Below are 22318 nucleotides of genomic sequence, written 5' to 3'. Positions count from 1 at the left end.
AGAATAATTCATTTCAAATTTGATCGTAAAATAATACAAAGTTTGGATAAAACTACTTTAAATAATATTACGGAGAAGTACTGTAATAGTTATTGGATTCGTAGGACGGTAATTACTCGGATACACCACAAGTGGTCTCTGTGCAATACAATCGGTACGATTTATGCTCTGCAGTTAAAAGTCCACATTAAAATTAGATGCAGGTGGATAGGTTCAAATTTGGTTAACAGTTGTTGGTTATATACCACTTATTACACAGCAGGAGATTTGTATTGCCGCTGGTCATATGTTGCAGCAACAAGTTTTCCACTTTTTTGCTCACCTACTTTCTGCCACGCGATACACTACTATCTTATAGTGCTCTCGCTTGAGTAAACAAGTGTTTCAATTCGGTATCGGGCTTAGGTATGAAATCCAAAGCCTCCTAATTGTAACACAACACCAAAATATATCGTTTCTATAAATTAATGAAACAAAATTGATACAGCAGTGGATGGTATTGCCACTGCCGCCTGAGGACATTTTCCTTTCGCAAACAAAACATTGTATCATGATAAAATTACATTGAGAAAATATGAAACACGAAACGCTTTCCTTTTTTTGACAAAAGCTAAACAACATTTGAAATTCTTCAATTTATCTTCAATCTTGAGTCTTCAATTTAGGACATAATTATGAGAATCTTTCGTTTTACACTTGTTACCTTTGGAATGTACTTATCTCCAAATCCTCTAACCCAATTATTGATGATCATCACATCTTTGACTGTAACTTCAATCTCCATCATAAAGTTGAAAGATTTCACTTGAGTTTTCCGGCGGTACGGTAGGCCTACATTATTTTTCAACGGATATCTTGTAATATTTGCCAATAGAAACAATCTATTTGACGGTGTAATTTATATGAAATACCGGTACAATAATGGAGCACAAAATCAACGCTCTAGTTTGGTCAGATAACTACCGTATATTTAGTTGTAATATAGATCGGATGAAGCAACAAAAAATCATCCTATACGTCGCAAAAAAATGTTACACTGTTTAATATAATTATAACAGAACAATTTGTATACGTGCGCGTTAAAGCACTGTTAATACAGAACATTGTGTGAACGTGCGCGTTAAAACACTGTTAATACAAAACAATTTGTGTACGCGCACGTAACTTTGTCTGTCTAAAAGTCTTATTGACGACTTAAGCATGTTAGATGAAATTATTTCACAGGTACTCTCATTTCCGCGAATAATAAACTGTTTAATTCAATTGAAACCTAAACCGATATGCTTATGGCAATGGCTGCATTTGCCCAGAGGTAAAGGCAAATAAAAAATTGCGAAATAGGGTATTATTGTTTTGCTCAATGCGTTCTTGTTGTTGATTGGTAAATTTTATATTAGGCGGTATACAGGTAAGATATATAACACACCTGTGTGTATTGATAAGGGAAATGCGTAATGTCTGACTGTTAGCACTGTGCAAGAATGACAATGGCCTCGTTGTTTCTTTGTTGTTTTGCTTTGCAAGTTAAAAAACGATTTTCAGAAAAAGAGAGTGGATTTAAAAAACATTACAATAATGTATGGTCTGAAAAAATATGAAATATCAACTTGTCATATTTGAACGGACATGCTCTTTAATTAAACGAAGTTTCGACAATTTCCAAACCAGTCAATTTGTGTTTGCCTTAGCGTTCTTAGCAGATCATTACTAGCCCCGTTGCTACTAGTAGTTACATCGAAATCAAAGGCCTAACAAAACAAATTCATTCAAACATTTTCACTGTTGTTCATTTGAATACCGTAGACAAAATATGAATCATTTTTTAACATTTAAAGTTTATAAGATGAGTCACTGTAAAAGAACGCTGAGAGTGAGTTGTAGTAAATCTCAATTCCTGCAAAAATGAGCTGGTTTGTCCACGATAACGCACAAGAGAGAAGTTGAAATAACCTGAATTATACTAATCTTAATTTCGCACAAAGCAAAATATCGTTTATAGTTAATTAATTGCTATGTATAGTTAGACCCCTTTAGCCAATAGTTGTCAAATATGAAAACGTTATTTACGTTAATATATTTCAGTTATAGTCTGCATAGTAAATAGCGTCTCAACCAATCCAATCACTTCCTAAACGAATGACAACAAAAACTTAGTTTTGAGATGGGGTATCTCTTATTTTCCCTTTAGCCATTCGCCATTTTTAGAGAAATATGTATTTTTTAGACCATTTTTACAATCCGATAGCAGAGCAGTTATGAATTATACTAATTTTATGAAACTACTAATAATATTTATGTAATAGATCTTGATTGTATGAATTTGCCAGGGAATACAAGATATGTAGCGCCTCCTATAGACCTTTCGTACTTAAAAGGAAATACTGGTGACACAATGGCGGGTTACCTATTTCCTAAAGAGTAAAAGAGTTAGGTATCTCGTATAGAGGAAAGAAAAGGAAAGCATTTGTTGAGTTAGGTATTTCGCATAGAGGAAAAAAGAGGAAACAGTTGTTAGTATCAATAACTGATATCGTTGTTTTAGGATTTATTTATAGCAGCAACGACGTTAATAATGATGATGAAAATTAGGAAACATAGAAACAAAAATGATTTGATTTTATAATTAGGCGGTGAATTCTTACAGCCACGTGTTAATATACCTTTAGGATCATTCCTTGCTGATTGCACCAATCAATTTCATTTTCTACCACATCAATATTTTCAAGGTGAGGTTTATGGAAGACAGAATACCGCTTCTTGTTCAATCGGGTGTTGGTATTTTGATGAGAAAACCAAAACTTGATTCTCAGTCCTCGCACAAGTGTAGAAAGAACGTCACATTTCCTCTGTTGCTCTGTTCCCCGCTTCATTTTATATGGGTTTTAGTCTCAGGAGAAATTTAAATTTTACCTCATGGAAACGACTAAGCTATGGATAATGCATTAGTTGTAGTTTACTTGAGAATGTATATGCTGTGTATTAGATCATTTTGACAGGTCCCACTCGTTAAACAAGTGTATTCAATTATATTTTTATTATTAGCTAACATGGGGCTAATTTTTGTTGTGTTTTATGATATACTATAGTATGGGCTATTCATTGCACGATGGAGGTGTTTGTATCCACGTCATTGATACAATTCGAAAACACCTTAAACATGTTTGACTTTTGTCTATTAAAAATATCTGTAGGCCTAGTTTTTTTTCTACGATTGGCGTCAACTTTAAAATAGATATTTAGCCGTACACTGTTTTATCCCTATTCGTCACGAGGCGCAATGTCTCTCTTTAGAAGTGGATTTCATTGGAGACGACTTTTTACTCAGATTATCTTTGTCGTTTACGCAATATTATATTTTATTTAACTAAATATACATGTCTAGATTGGTTTTTAAGTGTACAATGAGAGTGAAGTGAACTTAGGCCTACATTTAATACTGATTTCCAGATAATAGTACTGTATAACTTTATTACGTATTGAATATTGATTCAGTATAATTTTTAATTGTTTTTTCAGCTAGTTGTAATAGTTATTTTACGCCAAAAGATTTGTTACATTAATTTCTTTAAACACACAACCCTGTCCTCGAATTGATACCTAATAAATGACACTTAAAGTAATTGTGTTATTTTAGGATGGCAGGCATTTCGATAACCGTACGTGTTCAAGTCATTAATGCCATTCTAAAGGTAATGTTTTTATTTAGAAGGCTGGACAATTTATACAAGGTATTAGTAGCAAATAATTCACGACATATGTGACAATTTGGCTGTGAAGGACATTATTGTTTCCGTTCCCTGGATGTGTTTCAAATGTTAGCAGTTTCATGATTAATGTGGGGCTACTCTTGTTTGCTTAAAATACTTTATTGTTTCAATACTTCCACGATTGTTTAATATAGATTACTTTTGTTTATTCAATACATTTGTTTGTTTCAGCTATATTAAAAGTAGGCCTACCTATTACACATGAATTCAAACTTATAAATTGAATTCTTGTTTTGACGTAGGCTATAGGCCTATTGATATATTCTCTTTTTTATTCTTTATTTATAAATTGTACCATATGTATTGCCAATCAATATTTCCCAGTGTCCGCCAACTTATAATTTGTTTTGTACCAGAATCGCAAATAGAAAAATTAATATCGAAAATATTTATTTTATACTATAAGCAATATTATTAATATATAGCAGTTTTGTATAACCTTTTGTGACTCGGTCCTAATGATGACGTAATACCGACGTTTCACTGCTTATAGTTGCCAATATTTGTCACGCAATAGTGATTATTCCGTTAAAACATTTAAACAACTATTTTTGTCGGTGTTTTTTTTTTAAGAGTTCCCTTTTTACACTTTATATGTATAACTTTTCTACCATGGGAATATGATTCTTGTGGGCCTTAACCATTATTACGGAAGATATTCGAGGTCTTGTAGCCCACACAAGTACTTGGCTATTCCAAGGTGATGTGTAGGCCTGCTGTACATGCCTTGTTCCTTTTAACATAAACTATTGGTTTAAATATACAACATTTATACAAATTGTTGTTTTTATTGTTAGTTCAACTAGTCGCGGGTAAGCTTCAGATCAGAATGTCCAAATTTAGCTTTAATCTTTCAGCAAACTAGTAAATGGGTCTGCAAAGTTTGTATTTGTAGACACCATGTGGATAAAATAATTTGTACTGTACTCGTAACGTATTCTCCATGGTTGGTATATAACAACTATCCAAAAGCGTAGGACAGTACTTGGTGTTATATTTGACGTTTTGTAATTGTATAAATAGAATAATAATAATATCATATTAACAATAGTATTTAACCGTTACATTAATTAAGTAAATACAAAATATTCATTGTATCCCTTGTGACTAATAATTGCGACAGACAACATCCGGGTTACTGGTACTATGGAAGTTTTCTTTTCTCGTGGGAAACATTAATATCACGTATTCGTCTTTTTTTATATTATTTCCACGTGATGTGTGTGATAATTTGTAGGTCTTCTGCTGTTTTCCTTTTTCGCAAGTCCGTCTTTTAAAACGAGTGTGCATTTCCGGAACTAACGTTCTGAACAATGCCTTAAAATTTCGAAATCTTTCCAGCTAAGCCTATTACATCTTCTTTTGTATCCAATATCTAAAATGTTACATTGTAATGTAAAGAGAAATCTCAACCAATCACCAAGTGGTTATTCCTCCGTCTTAGATACATATTTTGCTTTGTAAATAAAACATGTTTACTAGATTCATTTTACAAAATGCAAAGGAACACCTTTATGTGGTACTGGAAGTGAAAAGAAATAGTATTCAATTCGTGTAATCTAGGCTATATTTAATCCGCAGATCCCACAATTAAAATATGTCGTAATATTTCTTGTTATTAACCAATTTAATTAGCTCAAAAATTATAATGATTTTCCATTGATTAGTCCACTTCTCACGGGATCAAGTGTAAACAACCTAGTTGCTGTGTAAAACTTGGCCCGCTTACTGAGCAGCCCACAGCGCGGGTCACCCTACAGCTCTGGAGGGCTCTGACAGGCCTTGTTTTCCCACCGGTGGTGCGTTTGCTATGCACATGGCTTCCGAGACTTAGACCAGCTGTTTTCCCACAGATCAACCAACGTCATTGCTGCAATATTATCGTTCACAACGTTTTTATTGCTGCAAATGATTTTTATTCGAAGTGCATGATGTATCTAAATATTATAACACACGTGTAGGCCCAGCGTGCGGTACACCAAACAAAAATTACCGACTCACCTTTGTAGATCAATAACGGCTTGAGAACACCTGTTATGCAGGTGTCACATATGCACATACAAATAATTTGATTGTTTATAAGCAATTACTCGTCGGAATCAAGTTTAATTGGATAAATACGCGTGCATTAATCATTTTTTGAGGTTAGGTTTCTGAAATTGTGAACTTTGCTACGTTCCCTATTGTAGTTTCTATCACCGTATCAGTATGTTCACCTTGGATTTTCATGTGTTAAATTTAAAACCTTTTAAAATCAAATTTTAGATAATAATGATTGGCATTCAAGTTGTTTTAGATGATGTAATAAAGTATCAAAGGAACACAAGTCAAGTGGGTATATTTACTGAAGAGTGGTTTATTCATAGTAGATTAAGTATATAGTACCCAACAAATCCATCTAACGTTATAGAAACTGTCAATGTGCATTCATCAACAATCAAACTGAGTTACTAAATAAACTGAACTCTTTCTTACTTTATCTGTTGTATTCATCTGGTCGATGTGTTTGTTTTGCTAAATACTTTCCATTGTACCATGTAAAAGACGATTAGTACACACTTTTTGTCTGTTAAAGAATACCTTTTCCTAAGAATTGTTAACTAGATCAAAAAGTTAAAATGCTAAATCGTTATTTAGCAAAGTTGTCCTTCAGCACGTGTCCGATATCTGTCTTATTTTGTACATTCTCTCTATTCTCGTTTTCTAGTTTGTTGAAAATAAAAAGAAGTTCTGCTTATAAATAATATTAATACAAACTTTAATAAACAAATTTTTAAATTTTATCTTGAGCATTTCTTCGATCAACAACAGAGATCGAGAAAGATGTTTACGTATAAAATTTTACTACTAGAATACAGTTTCATTTTACCATCATTTCATTTTAATTCAATTCTACTTTCTGGAATAATATCTTAAAGAAAAATGATGAAGCGTGACAGGTGCAAACGTAACATATAATTAATAAATTGTTTGTGTTACCGGTTTGTGTCTTGTTTTGGATATCAGTAATTAGTAAATATCAGCTAATTGCATATAAAACAAATTACTAAACAAAATATTTAGATAAATGAATTATTTTATATAATCTTATTAACGAACGATAAAGTGGATGAATCACTTATTGAGTTATGATCAAGAGATGGACAATTGTCATAGAAAAATATTTAAACCAAAGAAATTACGGTAGGCCTACTACTATCTAAGAAAAAGTGTTCCCACTTTGGGCGTTCCATTGCGTTTAGTTGTTAAGGAAACGCGACCAATAAAGATTGATATAAGAACGAATTAATTACATCCGGATGATTATTAAAGAAGTTTTAGCACAACATTCTAATTTTCTGTAAATAATATTCTTTTTTTTCTTTTTGATATAACATTTATTTATTTCAATGTTTGCTTCTGTAATTTAGTAGTCTGGTTATGTGTGTTTGAAAATGCTTATACAATATTTTATGTTGTAAATTATTGTAGAGTATTTGTGATTCACGATGCCTGTAATATATTGCTAATCGTGTTTAGTGCAACGAATTAGTATTATGTCTTGAAAGACATGATGGTGAAACATCTTTTACCACACACACGCACTACATTCTACAACATGAATGTGAACACGTTTGTTATTACCAAGGTACATTATTAATATAAATTGTATATACATTAATAATTATCACCTACCCGAACATCAACACTATTTTGTTCATTTTTAACCCTTTACTCATCTTGTCAAAAAAATAAACGTAGATTTTTTTTCGAGTTTCAAATAGTTTGTTACGGCATCAAAGGTTTGTTCAATAGGCCGCCTCCGCCTCTACACCTGAACGTGCTCTTTCTAAATTTGTGGCCGACTTTAATGTTTCGGGAACAAAACTACAGGCATTTTCCCTGGTATATGATAGGGTGCATTCGTGCCTGGCAAAAATCAATAATCAGCGGACAATTTACTGCCTTATGTGACAAGAAACAGTTAAAGCTTTGTTTCGTTTTTTTCTTAAATTTTCACCATACTTAATCTTATTAAATTGTTACATATTCAAATCTTCATCAGATGTTAACATCGTCTTTTAAAAAAGGATTTCAATTGCAAATAGGTCTATAAAAACTGTGATTTGTTGGTTTTGCGCTTCATGACCACATGGCGATATTCTCATGAGTTGTTTTAGGCCCCGAAGCCGAGCTTATTTTAAGAAATTTGTGGTTACAGAATCAAATATTAGGCCTAAGGTATAACTCATAATGTTAGTTTAGTTTATGGTGCTCACAACACGTCCCTCCTCCGTCTTCAAATGTAACAAGTCGGTTTTTAATGTAGAACGGGATTTAAGAGGCCTAAATTAAAATATCGTTATATTAAACATGAAACGTATAAGACCTATTAAACTAAACTGCGAAACTATAATACAGCTTGCGCATTTTTTGCGTCACAAAAAGTGGAAAAATGTGTTCATGGCGTTCATTGTATTTGTATAGTAAAAAGGTACACAGGTGGTAGGCCTAACTGAAATGTAGTGTATGTTTTAATAGGGGTAAAAGAGAGGGATGGTACCATAAGTTGTTATTCCCTGACTGTTTATAGTTTGTCATATCGAAAACTAGACAAAATTGAATAAACCTGTTAACACATTTGTGCGCATGCTTGGTCTCTCATAAATCAAGTAAAATATGTTTAATTGTTTCTTACTGTTTATAATTAATACGTTTGTCCTATGACACGTCAATAATCTATGACACGCCAATAACCTATGATACATGTCAATAATAATTCTTGTTTTTTAAATCAGTGTCATGTTATGTTAGGCCCAAGTAAATCAAACTCTTGCATCGCATCCAGCTCATCGTTGTTTTCGGTTCACAAACAAACATTTTTTTTTTAAATAATAATACAAAACAATCATTGACGGACACCGAAACCCAAATGTGTACTTTTGAATGAATACATAAATTAAACTATTCGATTGTGGTAGCGCTGGCAACATATCATCCTTAGACCACACAAGCAAATCAACATTTTTCCCTTGAGTCATTTCGTTTTCTCGCAAGTTTAACACCAACAATCTGTTTAAATTATCACTAAAGATAAATTAACAAGACATTAAGGACACTCTGTCTTGATTGTTATTTAATATTCAAATATTTAAAGTATTCTGAATCATCATTAATCTTGTTTTGAAGTAAATAAAAACATGTTAGCTGCTAAGATCTTTTTTGCCCTATTCGCTAGCATTCTATAACTGCGTTTGCGCGCGTCAAACACATCATCAGCAGAACGCGTATAACAATGATTCAAGTACTACTATTACTAAACTACTCAATTTGAATTTTAAACTACTGAAACCAAATGTATAAACCCCATATGATTGTTACGAACTAATTGTGTTATCAATCATTTGCTTAATTTAAAATCTTAACTGAACAATCAATCTTTTAGAGGATGTTTCTTGTTTGAGGTTTGTACGAGGTCTGAAATCAACCCGCGGGGGAAGGGAGGTGGAAGGTTGAGCAAACTCGGTCGTTTTGTGGTGAGTTAAATTGAAACATCTAACAGGCAGGTCTAGATTTTGATGTGTGCTCTATTTTAAAACACCACACAATGTAGCCTGCTGTCAGGATAAGCTTGTTTCTGGGAATTAGTAACATTTATAGGATTACACATGATTCAAGATTTAATCTAAGATCCTTATTTGATATTTCGCTCTTTTTAAGCCTGTTTTCCACTAGCGCAATCGTCGTACATTCATGAGTTCTGATTGGTTGTGCAAGTCTCGCATCTCAAAAAGCGGATGGATGGAAATCAGAATGCGCATGCATTATACTGACGTTTTCGATTTGCGAAAATACCGACGTTTTCGATTTGCGAAAATACTGACGTTTTCGATTTGCGATGTAAATATACGTATTATTAGTCGGTCTCGTGATTTGTTTATTTATCTTTATTCACCTTAAAATCTTTGAAAAGTATTTGTACTCAAATCAATAGGGAAACGTACGTACATAATAAACTCTTTACATTATACCGTTTCACGGTTCCAGGCTTTTTATGTATCTACCTCAGTATTCCATTAACAAGTTACTAATATCTATTTTTATCTAAATTAACGTTTAGTTTACCTGGTTATCAGCAAGATATTCTCTCAACAGTAATTAGATTTCTAGGAGTGTTTGAAATTGTCCAGACAATGTATTTCTAAAGGCTAATTATCGGACTCCTGTCCAAGTGTGTTGGGTGGAATGAAAGTGACCGGTATGAAGTGACCATTAATCGTACATGTTGAAAAACAGAATGATAGAATTATAGTTAATAAATTTAAATAGTTAAATTTCAACTATATTATACATACTAATAACTAATGTAATAAATAGCGTGTGGGCGCCCGCCCCTATTTGCTGTAGGCTACAGCGCGCAAAATCTCAATGTACGGCCGATATGACCTGGTCAGTTCTGTACTGTACTCTGCGATGAGTCATTCCACAGGGATTAGGTATTGAAAGGTTCATTGAAGGCTTAAAATAATAATAATAAACAGTTTTGATAGGCTAATGGTCACGTACCAAGTGGCCAACACTTGACCCACTCGTTCAAGTCCGCCGTAAAGAGACTGTCCATTTGAAGTTTAGTTGTTTCCCAAATTGATTATGTGTTAACGTAATCAACACCGTGGACTTGACTGCGCAAGCAAGGCGCAATGACATGATGCGCATTGTACATGCGTAGGTTTTTCCTCTGTATTTTATACGAAAACAGTGGAATTTAAAAGGTTCCAATTGTTCTCTCGTTGGGTGCACTGCTTACCTAGTTTTATAGGAAGTATACCAGGTCTGTATAACCAGGGAAGAGTTAACTCTTCTCTGGTATAACTTGCAAAGTCTCGGTTTTCGAAACAATAATAATAGAAAATACAGAACATTTCAACCATATTTATTCAATTGCAAAGTACTCTATTTTAAGTAAACTTTCACTTTTATAAGTATTAACCAAGCTGGCGTATGCAGGACATATCACATTTGTATTATAATAGCACGGTGTATGATGTAATTACTTAACATGAAGTCTTCGTGAACCTTGTATGAGCTAGATCAAACTATGAACATCATATAGTGAAGTAATGAAAACCAAAAATCCCCTGAGTTACAAAACGCGAATAGCATTTAAACAAGCAGAGCAAGAGAGTGTGTACCGAGATTAGATTGAATGAAGTTTGCAGATACGAGTCCCTTGGGCAGAGGCAGAGAGCCCTAAAAATTCTGAAATGTTTCGCGATAAAATACGAAGTAAATTTGGAGTTTCGCCAAGCATTTACTACCACTCTCGTTTCCCCGCCGCATTTACCGTATTGATTTCTTGTTTGTACAAAAAGAAATAAGCGCAAGTGAATCATAAAATTGCTGTACACTTTAAAAAAAAACCACCAATACAATACAATCATTAATACAGTTACTAAAGCAATATAACTCCGTCAGATAAAAATGTTTTTAAAGTTGCTTGTTTTTTAGTCGCATGCAGCGCGACTCTCAGCTCGGTTGGTCAGTCAGTCGGTCGGTCGGTTGGTCGGTAAACACTAACTTAAGCACGCGACTGCAGCCATGTATATGACCTTGTTTTAAAGATACGCACAATGTTGACGCTGGCGCGCGTTGAAATACTGATGGTAATTCACATATTTTGCACGTGCGCGTATCATAACAAATATTGACAAAATAAGAACAAAACATTAGCAAACAACACATACAAACATAATGCTCCTCAATAGAGGTACATTGATATCGCTATTAATATACTTGAACATATGTACTTGAAACGAGTAGATTATAAACACTTCCTACAGGATTTAGGCAAATTAATTTCGCATGTGACTTCAACAGGGGTTACAACTATAAACTCAACTTAACAGCAGAACAACTTGACCTGTTTTTGTTCAAGAATTCAACTAGCAATAGAACGAAATCTCAAAATCGACGAGTGGTTTGAATTCAAAGTCTTCAGAGCATGAAGAGTTTATAAATTGGCAATTTTAAGGATGCGTCAAACGAAAATGTGTTTGACTTGCAAAATATCAAAATTAGTAACTTATTATCGTGATATAGTTTGTATTGACAAAAATTAGATTTATAAATAATACAATGTGTGGTCTACTTTGAAATTTGAATTCTAAATTATTGCTATACATCACTCAGTGTGGCTTATAGGCCTAGACGGACCTAATTTGTGGTTAAGTGTACATCCATTGACCTACTTTTTGTAATTCAACATTAAAATGTTAAATGTTCCAATTTTAAAACGTTTTAAAATGAATTTGTATAATTTTCGTCTTTGAGGGTAACAAAGAAAAAAAAGAATATTGTTAAGCAAATACACAATAATGAATAAAAAATAGGCCATTTTTTAGTTTTAATAAATCAATCACAAACAAAACGAACAAAAATAATGATTTCACTTACAAAGACAAAGTAAACGGTTAAATTCAATCAAAACCCCGTTATCTGATCTTTAACGTGACGTTCAAATGCTATATCCAACATTTTTAGCGAATATTTTTGCGCAAATCGAACAGAATGGTTGAAAATATTAATACGCATGCTCATTAGTCAACTATTTCGATTCGTGTGAATAAATTCGACTACTAATGGAAAATAGGCTTGAATCAGACATGCATGTGTGTACACTTTATAATACTTAGTGTTTCCTTTGAGAGGCACATGTGCTAAGTGTTTAACTTTCTACATTTTCTTAAGCACATCTGAACACTACGATAATGCATAGACAGACACCTTCCGTCAATTTAAAAGCAAGATTATGGAACGCCAAAAGGGCAAGATTGACAAAGGTTATCTTCGGTCAGAAGAACTTGGGAATTTTGGTTGGATGCGAATTATTTGAATATTATTTGAATACTATGCAAGAATGATTACAACTGTGCATTAAATACTTTAAGTGTTTAAGCATTTTGAAGCAACTTGCCTCTTTATAAATCCTGCACTGAAATCCTTGTCTGAGCTGCCCCAACGAATAACAACACTACTACAGTATTATAAAATGTTACATATCTGAGATGGCCTAATGTCTTCACATCAAGCAGAAGCGATTAAGCGGTACCGTTTACAAATCTGATCCGGTCCGTTTATTCAGCATCATCGTTGACCTATGTTGAATTTACAGCAGTTAATCAATACATTTTTTTTAATTGGTTTTCCGATCCATACCTCTACCTGTCCCATCAACTTGGCGCGCCATACCTAAATAATACATCTTAGGTTGATAGTCTGTATAGCAATAAAACAATCGTATAGACGACGATTTATAGCCTTCAACAGTTGTATAAGTGGGAATCTACAACATTCACACGTCCAAAAATTAGAAAACGAATTTTTAAAGGTAGCCTATATTATGAAGACATAACACAGACATGATCGTCTGAGATAATCTTCCAAATTTAAACTATTTATACCATCATATAAAAAGACACTTTAAAGTCAATATCTTGTCGAAAAACGTGACAGAAGATTACATCAACAAGGTACAAAATACACACATTGCTTTTTGACGTTGATATATACCACAAAGTTAACCAGTAAAGGAATTTTAAACCTAAACATATCGGCAGATTTACGTGCGGTATTTGTTTAAACTAAACCTTTTAAAGGCAGTGAATGGTCCATTAGTGGCTTGATATTGTTACCTGCCCCGCGCGCATTGTTGAAACTCGGCATAAACGCTTTGACTTGTCACGCTTGCCGTGCGATATCTCTTAAACTAAACATGAAATGATGTAATAAATAACAGTCAAATTGACTAAATTGTTGTTGCCTAAATAAATACTCAACACAGTGAAAGATGTGAACGCTGTCTGTCAAACAGTTACACCTGGTTTCTCTTACCTCTGCTTACCTGTACATTCCTAACTATCTGCTTTTATCTTTGGCGGTCCAGGGATGTAAACAGTTTCTGGTAGATAAGTTCGGTCTAATTTTACCTTACATTCGTCTAATCTCAGTGTGCGGCTTAATCCTCGTTCTGTTTGTCATCATCCGTCTCTTTGGTGAAAATACTGTATTTCAGTTTTGATCGTTGCATAATTCTTGTTGACCCGTTCTTGTTTCTTTACATTACTTATATTAATACATTTTATCGGATTGATAACACAGTTTCACGCGCGCCTTTTTATGTTGCTGAAAATCGCAGTCTAGAGCGCGGGCATTTATAGTAATGATGAAAATTTTGTCATATAGGCCCTATCGATTAAAAAGTTGTAGAGTTCCAGTATTGGCGTAAATGTACGGTCACTATGTGAACATTTGGGCAAGTGTTTCTATCTTCTAAGTTTAAGTCGTTTCTGTACTTCTTAGTATAGTTTTAAAGAGCGGCATATTGTAATCAAATTCAATTTGAATCTCAAAGAAATTGCAAGTGACGACAATTTAGAGATATTGTGCATAAAGTATATGCAACCATTAACAAAGTTACATGGCTTTTGGTAATTGTTGTGTATCGACACAAACATTATGTTTTTTCCAAAAATGATTTTTTTCGCTCCCCCTTCCTTTCGTTTTACTATCGTGAACTTATTGACTTAAAGTCTAGACTTCCAATAAAAAAAAAATAGACAAAATAACTGAATGCATTCTTGTGTTAAAATTTCTGTTCAGTTTTATTATTTTATACTTTTAACAAACAGAACAGTGTCAGACAAAAATGGCTCTAACGGTGTTTACTGCGCATGACCACGGACGGATACTTTCAAAATTCGTACCAAAATGTAGGTGTACGGTACTTTTTTTCTGCGTGAAAATTTAAGATAAAACTATGGTTCGATCAGTCCTTGGTCATGCGCAGTTGTTACTATGAATAGGCTGATTGCCCATTCGTCTTTCTACCTAGTAGATGTGACCTATGACCCAAATTTATCTACACATATTAATAATAATAATGATAGTAATACTTTATAAATTTTTGGAGAACCCAAGGCAATGAAATATCATTATCTGGACGGCTTAAAGCGTTGTTTTATTATAAACTTTGGTAATTATCATCAAAACAGCCCTGAGATTCTCCTGACGTCACACATTTAGAAATGTATGTTTTTTTTATTTATAAGCAAATTAATATTATAATACTCTTACAACTATCTCAATCAGTATTTTAATAAACGAAAAAAAAAATCCCACCGAAAAATGTCATTATTTTATACCACCCATCGTTCCACCAATCAAAAATTTCGTTCGAAACCAGGTCATTAAAATAAATTTAATTACCATATACAATGTATGGACGGACTTTGTAAAAAATATAAATGCATAATGTATGTTCAGTGCCATTAAACGAATTGAGTTGTTTTAAGTAGTATATTGTACAGTACGAACATTATTACGAATATTCTAATAATTTCGCATTTTAAAAACTTAAATATTCTTGATAAAACTTTCTATTTACGTAGAATATTCATTATGACATTAAAAAAGACAGTGCGTTTAAAATCGGATAATAATGTTACTGTTTCGTACGCGCGCGCCAACTTTGTGTCTCTTGTGGTGTCTGTCGCTGACAAATTGGTTTGAATAATATAGGATATTGATAAGATTGAAAGACAGATGTAAAGAAGTTGGAAAGACCTTTATCCCTGAATGGTTTGGTCGAACGTGATCAGGTAAATAAGCCAAACATATGGGGAGAACTCTATAGGGCAATGACATGTTAAAATAATGGCTACTACCTCACGAGGTCAAATCATAAAGAAAACGACATGAAAATTACAATATTTATCCCTAAATCTTTCACTTTCTGGAAAGACCAAGAAAATTTAAACAGGTGTTTCGTCAATTTCTTTGATAAAAATAAAAGTTGTTCTGTAAACCTTTTTCAAACAGAATGAATGACCTCTGACATTTTCAGTGAATTAAATAGATTATAGTAGGCCTACATTGTTTTTTTTTTGACAAGGATTTTGAAATAAAACTACAGAAAAACAAAATAGGTAAAAACGACAGTTAAACCACGCCCAGAATACACCCAAACGTTAATTTGCATATCTACGTCTAGGCTTGCTATTAATTCTTTATGATAATACTAAAAGGTTATTATTATATTATCACGCAACTAAATATCGCATTGCGCCAGTTTCAACCGTTTTGTACAGGTTTACGTATTTTACGACAGATTAATTTTGATTCGTTTAAAACAGTAACATGCCTCAATTAAAAACCCTGTTTTAAAACTCTCTCATCATTATAAATATTATTCCCAATAAATAACTAAACAAATATAATAAATAACAATTTACAATTGAAACATGTTACTGTAGTCCTATCTCGCATTTAAAAGCATAATGGAAGAGTTTCCAGATTCAGTAAGTAGGTTTTGTATCAGACACTAGACTGTCTAAAATTCGTTACTCAAACACCGTCATCCATTATATCTTATCAATTCATTTCCAGTCATGAATGAGAATAAGATCACTTTTTCCCGATACACAACGCAACAATAACGGATAGAAAAATGCTCTGCTATACATTTACATCGTAAACACTACTTTTAATATTAGGTACAAAAATAAGATTATTATATAGCTAAATAATATATGAAAACTTATTTAAAAATTCTTTACAAACTTTGTACAGTTGAAATTAAATAATATATATTTTATTACGATTTTTGTGTCAATAATTGGCCATATATATGTTTTGTTGACACTTTTGCGTTTTATTCTATACGCATGCGTATTTTATATGCTGACCTCTGCTCAACTGACCTCTGCTCATTGCAGTTTGCTCCATAAAGCCCACAATAGAGATCTCTATAATAAAACATTCTAAAGTCGTGCTGTTTAATAAATATCAATTCTTAGCATTCAATTGTTGAATTTGAATTGTACAGTGCGGTGGATGTTCATAAAAAAGCAAACCATCTAGGTAAAACATGTTTTATTTAATCCAATTTGCTATGTTTTCAACAACTAGGCTGGTGTTGATTAAAACCTGGTTGTTGATTCTTGCTTGCCAGAGGTTGTTGATGTTTCCGCAAATCATGCTTATTTGGCGATTGCTGGTATCAGTCTGATGCCCTTCGCCTTGCAAAGCAATGAATTACGTCACCTCTGTGATAGCATCCTCCTCCAGTCAAAACGCCGTAATTACGTGGGGTACAGAGGGTAACTTCTTCAACCCAATAATGGGTAAATTGCACATTCATTTTGCTAGCCTAAAAAGGAAATTACCATTTCAGCGGCAGCCACACCCCTCAACCACCATTTCTTTATAAACTTTTAAAACAACCTTTTCATTTTCGTCCAAATACAGAATACTTATACTACTTAAGTCTGTTGGGACGCAACAAGCCTTTGGCACAAGTTGTGGGTTTACAGAGTTCACTAGAGTCTGTACAATCGCGTGATTCGTGGCGTTCAAATGGTCAGAAATTGGGAAAGGGCATTCCCCGTTACAGTAATAAGCTTCGTACCCAGGAGGTGCAACAATCCAATCGTTCCAACCAACGTCGCTGAAATCAACGTAAAGTTCATGTTTTCGACAACTTGGTTTTAGTCTTTGTCTGCGGTCCTTCTTGTTTTTACGATTGTTGCCACTCGAACGTTTGGTTCGACCATCGTCCGTATATGTTACAATAATCGGTTGTTCTTGGTGCAAATTGTCACTATCAATATTATCATCCTCTTGCGTGCTTCTTGACATTCGCACGTGTCTTTGCGTGGCAGGTCGGCCATCTTTATTAACCGTTTCAAGCATTAATCCATAATTCTCTTCTGGCAAAACTCTCCATCTTTGAACTGCAGGCTTAACATCAAAAGTTTCCCATGTAGTGTCGTGAGATATTAATTTTGTATCGATAAGACGCTTTATTACATCTCTGTTTTTAGCGACTGGTTTTAAAATTTCATAGATATTTATCCGTTGTTTTTCTTCCTGGTGATCAGTTTCTCTTTTTCCTAGTGTGTGATTTTTCTTAAATAATATCCTTAATTCTACAGCTGTTACCACTTCATGTTCCGGAATCGTTGAAATATTAAAGTGAAAATGATTTCCCCTGTGTTCTTTTGAAAGTTGCCCTGAACTCAATGTATCTGAAAGAGAATAAAACGAATTTGTAAGCCTCTTTGTTTTCTGTACGGTGACTGTAAAGCGTCCTTTTGTTCTCATTTATTGTGCGAACAAAATAAAAGAGTCTATAAAAAAGATTTTGCATTGGTGTTAATGGGTACATTCACAGGCAAGATAATGGAATTATCGAAACCTAACTGAGGCATTTTTGCCAAAATCAATGAATAGAAAAGTGTTAAGATAAGAAAGTTACTGTACCTTCCTCAGGGTGGAAGCTTCTCACTGTGTTTGCCGTACTTGTAGTAATCCCGTCAACTTTGATATGACTCCTGACGTCATCTTCATGTTGTTTTTGTTTAATGTATAGTTCCATCATATAAGGTGGAATAACGATATCCTGTTTCGGCGTTGGTCTTTTATTTAATCCAAACATGTTCAGTAAGTTGTTTTCAAACGCCTTGACTATGTCGTCTTTGCTAAGACCTCTTCGTTCCGCCACTGCTTGTATAGTTCCACTCAGCATACCTTGCGTCCGACAGACGTCAAAACAAGCAACCAACAACAATAATGTTGTCACGACGAATTTTGTTTTAGAAACATACACCATTATGTTTTCTGAAAACACAAAATAATACTTATGATTAGACACATTACTAGCTCAGCCCATGACTACTGTACGCGGTGCGCGCCAAGCCTCCAAAGACCATGTCTGAAAACACTTTGTGAACATTACGTCAGGTTAGCTGCTGTTGTTGTCTATAACAATGTATGATTAAAAGGTGTTGAGCTCACTTTAAATTAGAAACTAAACGTATTAAAGAAGTCATAGTACTGGTCTATTGTGCTACGCTTCATTTCATATGCCCACGTATTGGTGGACGGTTAAACGATGATCAAAACAAAACTATCGACGTAGCAGACAAAACAACCCTTTTGTGAAAAAGAATACATTTTCTGAACGTTTCAGCCAAGTAGATGGAGTGAGTCATGAAAATGAAAAACGCAGGACATCGAGTCTTAATAGTATTTCCTTTATGACCCAAATATTTCAACTTTAAAATTCAAAATCCTCACTTTTATGATTGATTATGAGTGTAATTTCCCAATCGAATGTTTCGACCAATCAGAGGCGTTTTCAGATATTACTTTGCGAAAGTGGATTGCACAAGTTTCGCTAGCCTCCTCGATAAGATAGCGTAGACGTTGCGGAGCCGGGAACTCCCCATCCCGCAGACACGACGAGTTAAGACTATATTGTTCCCGAATATAAACACAAAGTAATAATTACTTCTAATTGCAGTCATCCATCTTCACTTTTGAAGTGTATAGATGAAATTGGAACCTTGAACAAAACGATCAATTGCAAAGTACTTACATAGTACATAGTACATAGTTTGATAGTATACGACGTATCGCTTCTTTTACAAGTTATCTTATTATTAATGTTCATGCTAAGTATTAGCAATTTATACTTCATAATTATATTTCATATCAAGATGTTAGTTGTTTTGTTATCATCATATTAACTGGTGCGAATCACTTACTAAAATATTTAGTTGTTCCTAATCAATATGTACATATTTTAATGACACGGCAGACTTTTCATAAATATATTTCTGGATGATTCGCACCAGTTGTTTTTATTGTCTTTTCATAGCCTATACGGATATGGTTTGTTATTAACGAAATAGTTGCTGTTTTTAAAGATATTCTGGTATATCAATTTTTTTTTAGAAACAAGTAGTTTAGTAAATAGAGAATAGGCCTATGCATTGTTGATTGAAGTAAATAAAATGCATTCTGGGTAACGATCCACGATCAGAACTGAAATTTCTTAAATATGAGATAAATGGTATTATTATTAGAGGTATTAGAATTGGCTGTATAGGCCTATTCAGAGAGAAGTTTAGTCAGTTTAGTTTTAGTAGTTAGTTTAGTTTAAAGCTAGGTAGTATAAATATTAATATTGGATTTCTTGTAATCAGAGGAATCAGAGAGAACGGATAACAATATAGAAAATGTGAAGTTTCGTCCGATTTTGTATAATTTTTAGATGAGGCGTAGGCCTATGTATGAAAGTTGCAAGCTGGCAGAGTAATCTACTGTAGGTCTTGCATAGTGGTTCCGGCGCTAAGCTACAGTGATTCATACAGACTCGAGCTCTCAATTTCCGTCTGAACGCAAGGGCCTAGCAAAGCAAGTTTTTATCCCGTCAACTTGGCAATCTGCTATTTTAATATGTAGTGAGCTAGACAAAATATCTATCGAATTTGAGAGAAATATAATATATACGCGCAATTAATTATTTTTTTTCTCATCAGTTGAACTTTGCAGTTAAATATTTATGTATATAAATGATTAAAAATAAACATTTTTGACAGTTGAGTTGTCATTTAAGGATATTAATTTGTATTGAACACATCCTCATTAGATCTTAAGTCTTGTGTAGGTCAATTGTTATTCTCTGCATTCATATTATGTTTTTTTTAAATCAATAATGTTGCTGATATTGTAATCTTTAAATGGAAATATGCTGATAGACTGTTTATTTCTGTAGGCCTAATTATTTATTCCATTTACTTAGAAACTATGATTTGTTGTCAACTTTATACGGTACCTTCAAGTTCACTTACGTACAGAGAGCAATACGTAGTCGTTAGACTACATGACTCTGAAAAAATCTTTTATTTTTAATTACTTGCATTGACCTGATCTGATATAAATGTCTGTGTTTATGATTAAAATTTAACATACGCCTATATAAAAGTCTGAAAGATGAACTAAGCAGGTCTATATTGCCTGTCATATCATTCGTGTTTAAGCCAAATATGATGCGTATGCCTAGTGAAATTATTTATTATATGCAATTGCTTTTACTTTATATACTCTCTTATCCAGCCTGTTCACTTTTATATTTTTAATTATTTATAACATTTTAACGTCTATTTGTTACAAAATAGTGCGCCAAACTCTGCATAGGCCGTGTCATATTGGATGGATGTTATGGTAATATTTGATATTTGCGGTTGGCGAGGAAGGGGGGTGTTACCACTAACTCAGTTTGTGACAGACTGGTTTGTGAGTAAATAACTACACTACCGTACTTGATATGAAATATATTGTTTTGTACAATTGTTATCAAGACATCTGTAAACTCATACCGTATACAGTGTGTTCGTCTATTTTTAGTAGCCGCGATTTTTTTTTCTTGTGGCTTTTTAAAATCCATCCTGACCGCGGAATATCTTATTCACATTTTAAAATATAAAAACGTCACGTTAAATATTAGAACGTCAACTTTTATATCGACTAAATGATATGTATATTTTTAGTATAAAAGTATTAAACAAGCCAACTGTCCTAAACAACAGATTATTAATTTCATTTAATAAACTTTATTCTGTGTACAAATCATAAGAAATGAAATACTACTAGTGTAAAAGTAGAGTTGTTGACAAACTCTATCAGAATATTTAGTTTTCCGGAGGGAAATGCAACAACACGGCAAATTCTCGACTGTTTAAACTGTCTTATCTACACGTTACACATTATTGTAACGGCCTATCTTGTGTAACTGAATTAAAGGTCTATATGACGGTTCTCTTCCGCTCCTCACAACTTGATAAATCTTTACAATTATTTTAAATAGCTATATAAACTAAGCTCTTATTTAAAAATATTATTTAAATAATAATTTAAATATATGAATATATTTAAAATCGTTTAATATTGATTTCAATAATTATTCAAAGATAAGTGCGCAGATAATAGAAATAGAAGGGACTATTATATGTACGAGTTATGATTTGTTGGCACGTATCGCAAATGCACAAAACAAGACGATAAAAAAAAAACATACCTTGACTGTGTGTATAATAAACCAAGATAAATAATATCTTCGGTTTTAAATAATAATCTCGTATTAATCCTTGCGTTCGGTAAATATTCCTTGTTGTTGTCAACAAAAAATCGCTTGTTTATTATTAATATGCGTAGTTCTCCATGGAGACTAATGTGTACGTATTATCCAAGATTTAGGAGCCACTGTGTCTAGCAACCGTACTCTGTCTATCGCGTGTGTTTCCCTGCTGCCCGTGTACTCGATAACTGTAACATACATATAGTTTAGAAGCAATGGGATGTTCCAAAGCGTACCAATCATACAAGTCGGCCTTCGGTTGGCTTCAGGCGAAACACGTCAGTGCGATAGTCAGGGTGACTTTTGCGTACCTTTTGATCGTTTTCGCCGGGCACACAACACAAATTACTTGCTCAGTGTGTGCAATAAAATGACTTCATTCATTGGTCTGTGTATTTTCGGAGTAAAGTTTTGATTGCAAACTTTCGGAAGAAATTAATTCCGCGTGTTTAAGTTGAGAAACAATTAATACCAGGTTAATGCTGTATTCTCCATAGTACCGTATGATATCCACTTGAACGCAAAACGAGGTTGCAGCCTTTATTTTTATTTTAAAAGACAAAACGTTTTGCGTCATTGGGTCCACCCACGG

At 33.4% G+C, this 22318-nt stretch overlaps 1 protein-coding gene across 2 annotated transcripts; it reads right to left on the bottom strand.

The window, feature by feature from the left end:
• Positions 1-14380: 14380 nt before the first annotated feature.
• Positions 14381-21971, bottom strand: LOC140060549 (bone morphogenetic protein 2-like). 2 transcript variants are annotated; one of them, XM_072106813.1, is made up of 3 exons: positions 21667-21971; positions 18066-18422; positions 14381-17830 (listed from the first exon to the last, which is right to left on the bottom strand). In XM_072106813.1, the coding sequence occupies exons 2-3, from the start codon at positions 18412-18414 to the stop codon at positions 16974-16976; spliced, it is 1206 nt and encodes a 401-aa protein (XP_071962914.1). In that variant the 5' UTR covers positions 18415-18422; positions 21667-21971; the 3' UTR covers positions 14381-16973. The 2 variants fall into 2 exon arrangements, with proteins under 2 accessions (XP_071962914.1, XP_071962913.1); XM_072106812.1 differs by lacking the exon at positions 21667-21971 and having other exon boundaries at positions 18066-18611.
• Between the last annotated feature and the right edge of the window lie 347 nt (positions 21972-22318).

This window comes from Antedon mediterranea, chromosome 10, assembly GCF_964355755.1.
Source record: "Antedon mediterranea chromosome 10, ecAntMedi1.1, whole genome shotgun sequence".
Lineage (NCBI taxonomy): Eukaryota > Metazoa > Echinodermata > Crinoidea > Comatulida > Antedonidae > Antedon > Antedon mediterranea.
Note: the sequence above shows the minus strand (reverse complement) of the source record. Positions and strands in the feature narration are given on the sequence as shown.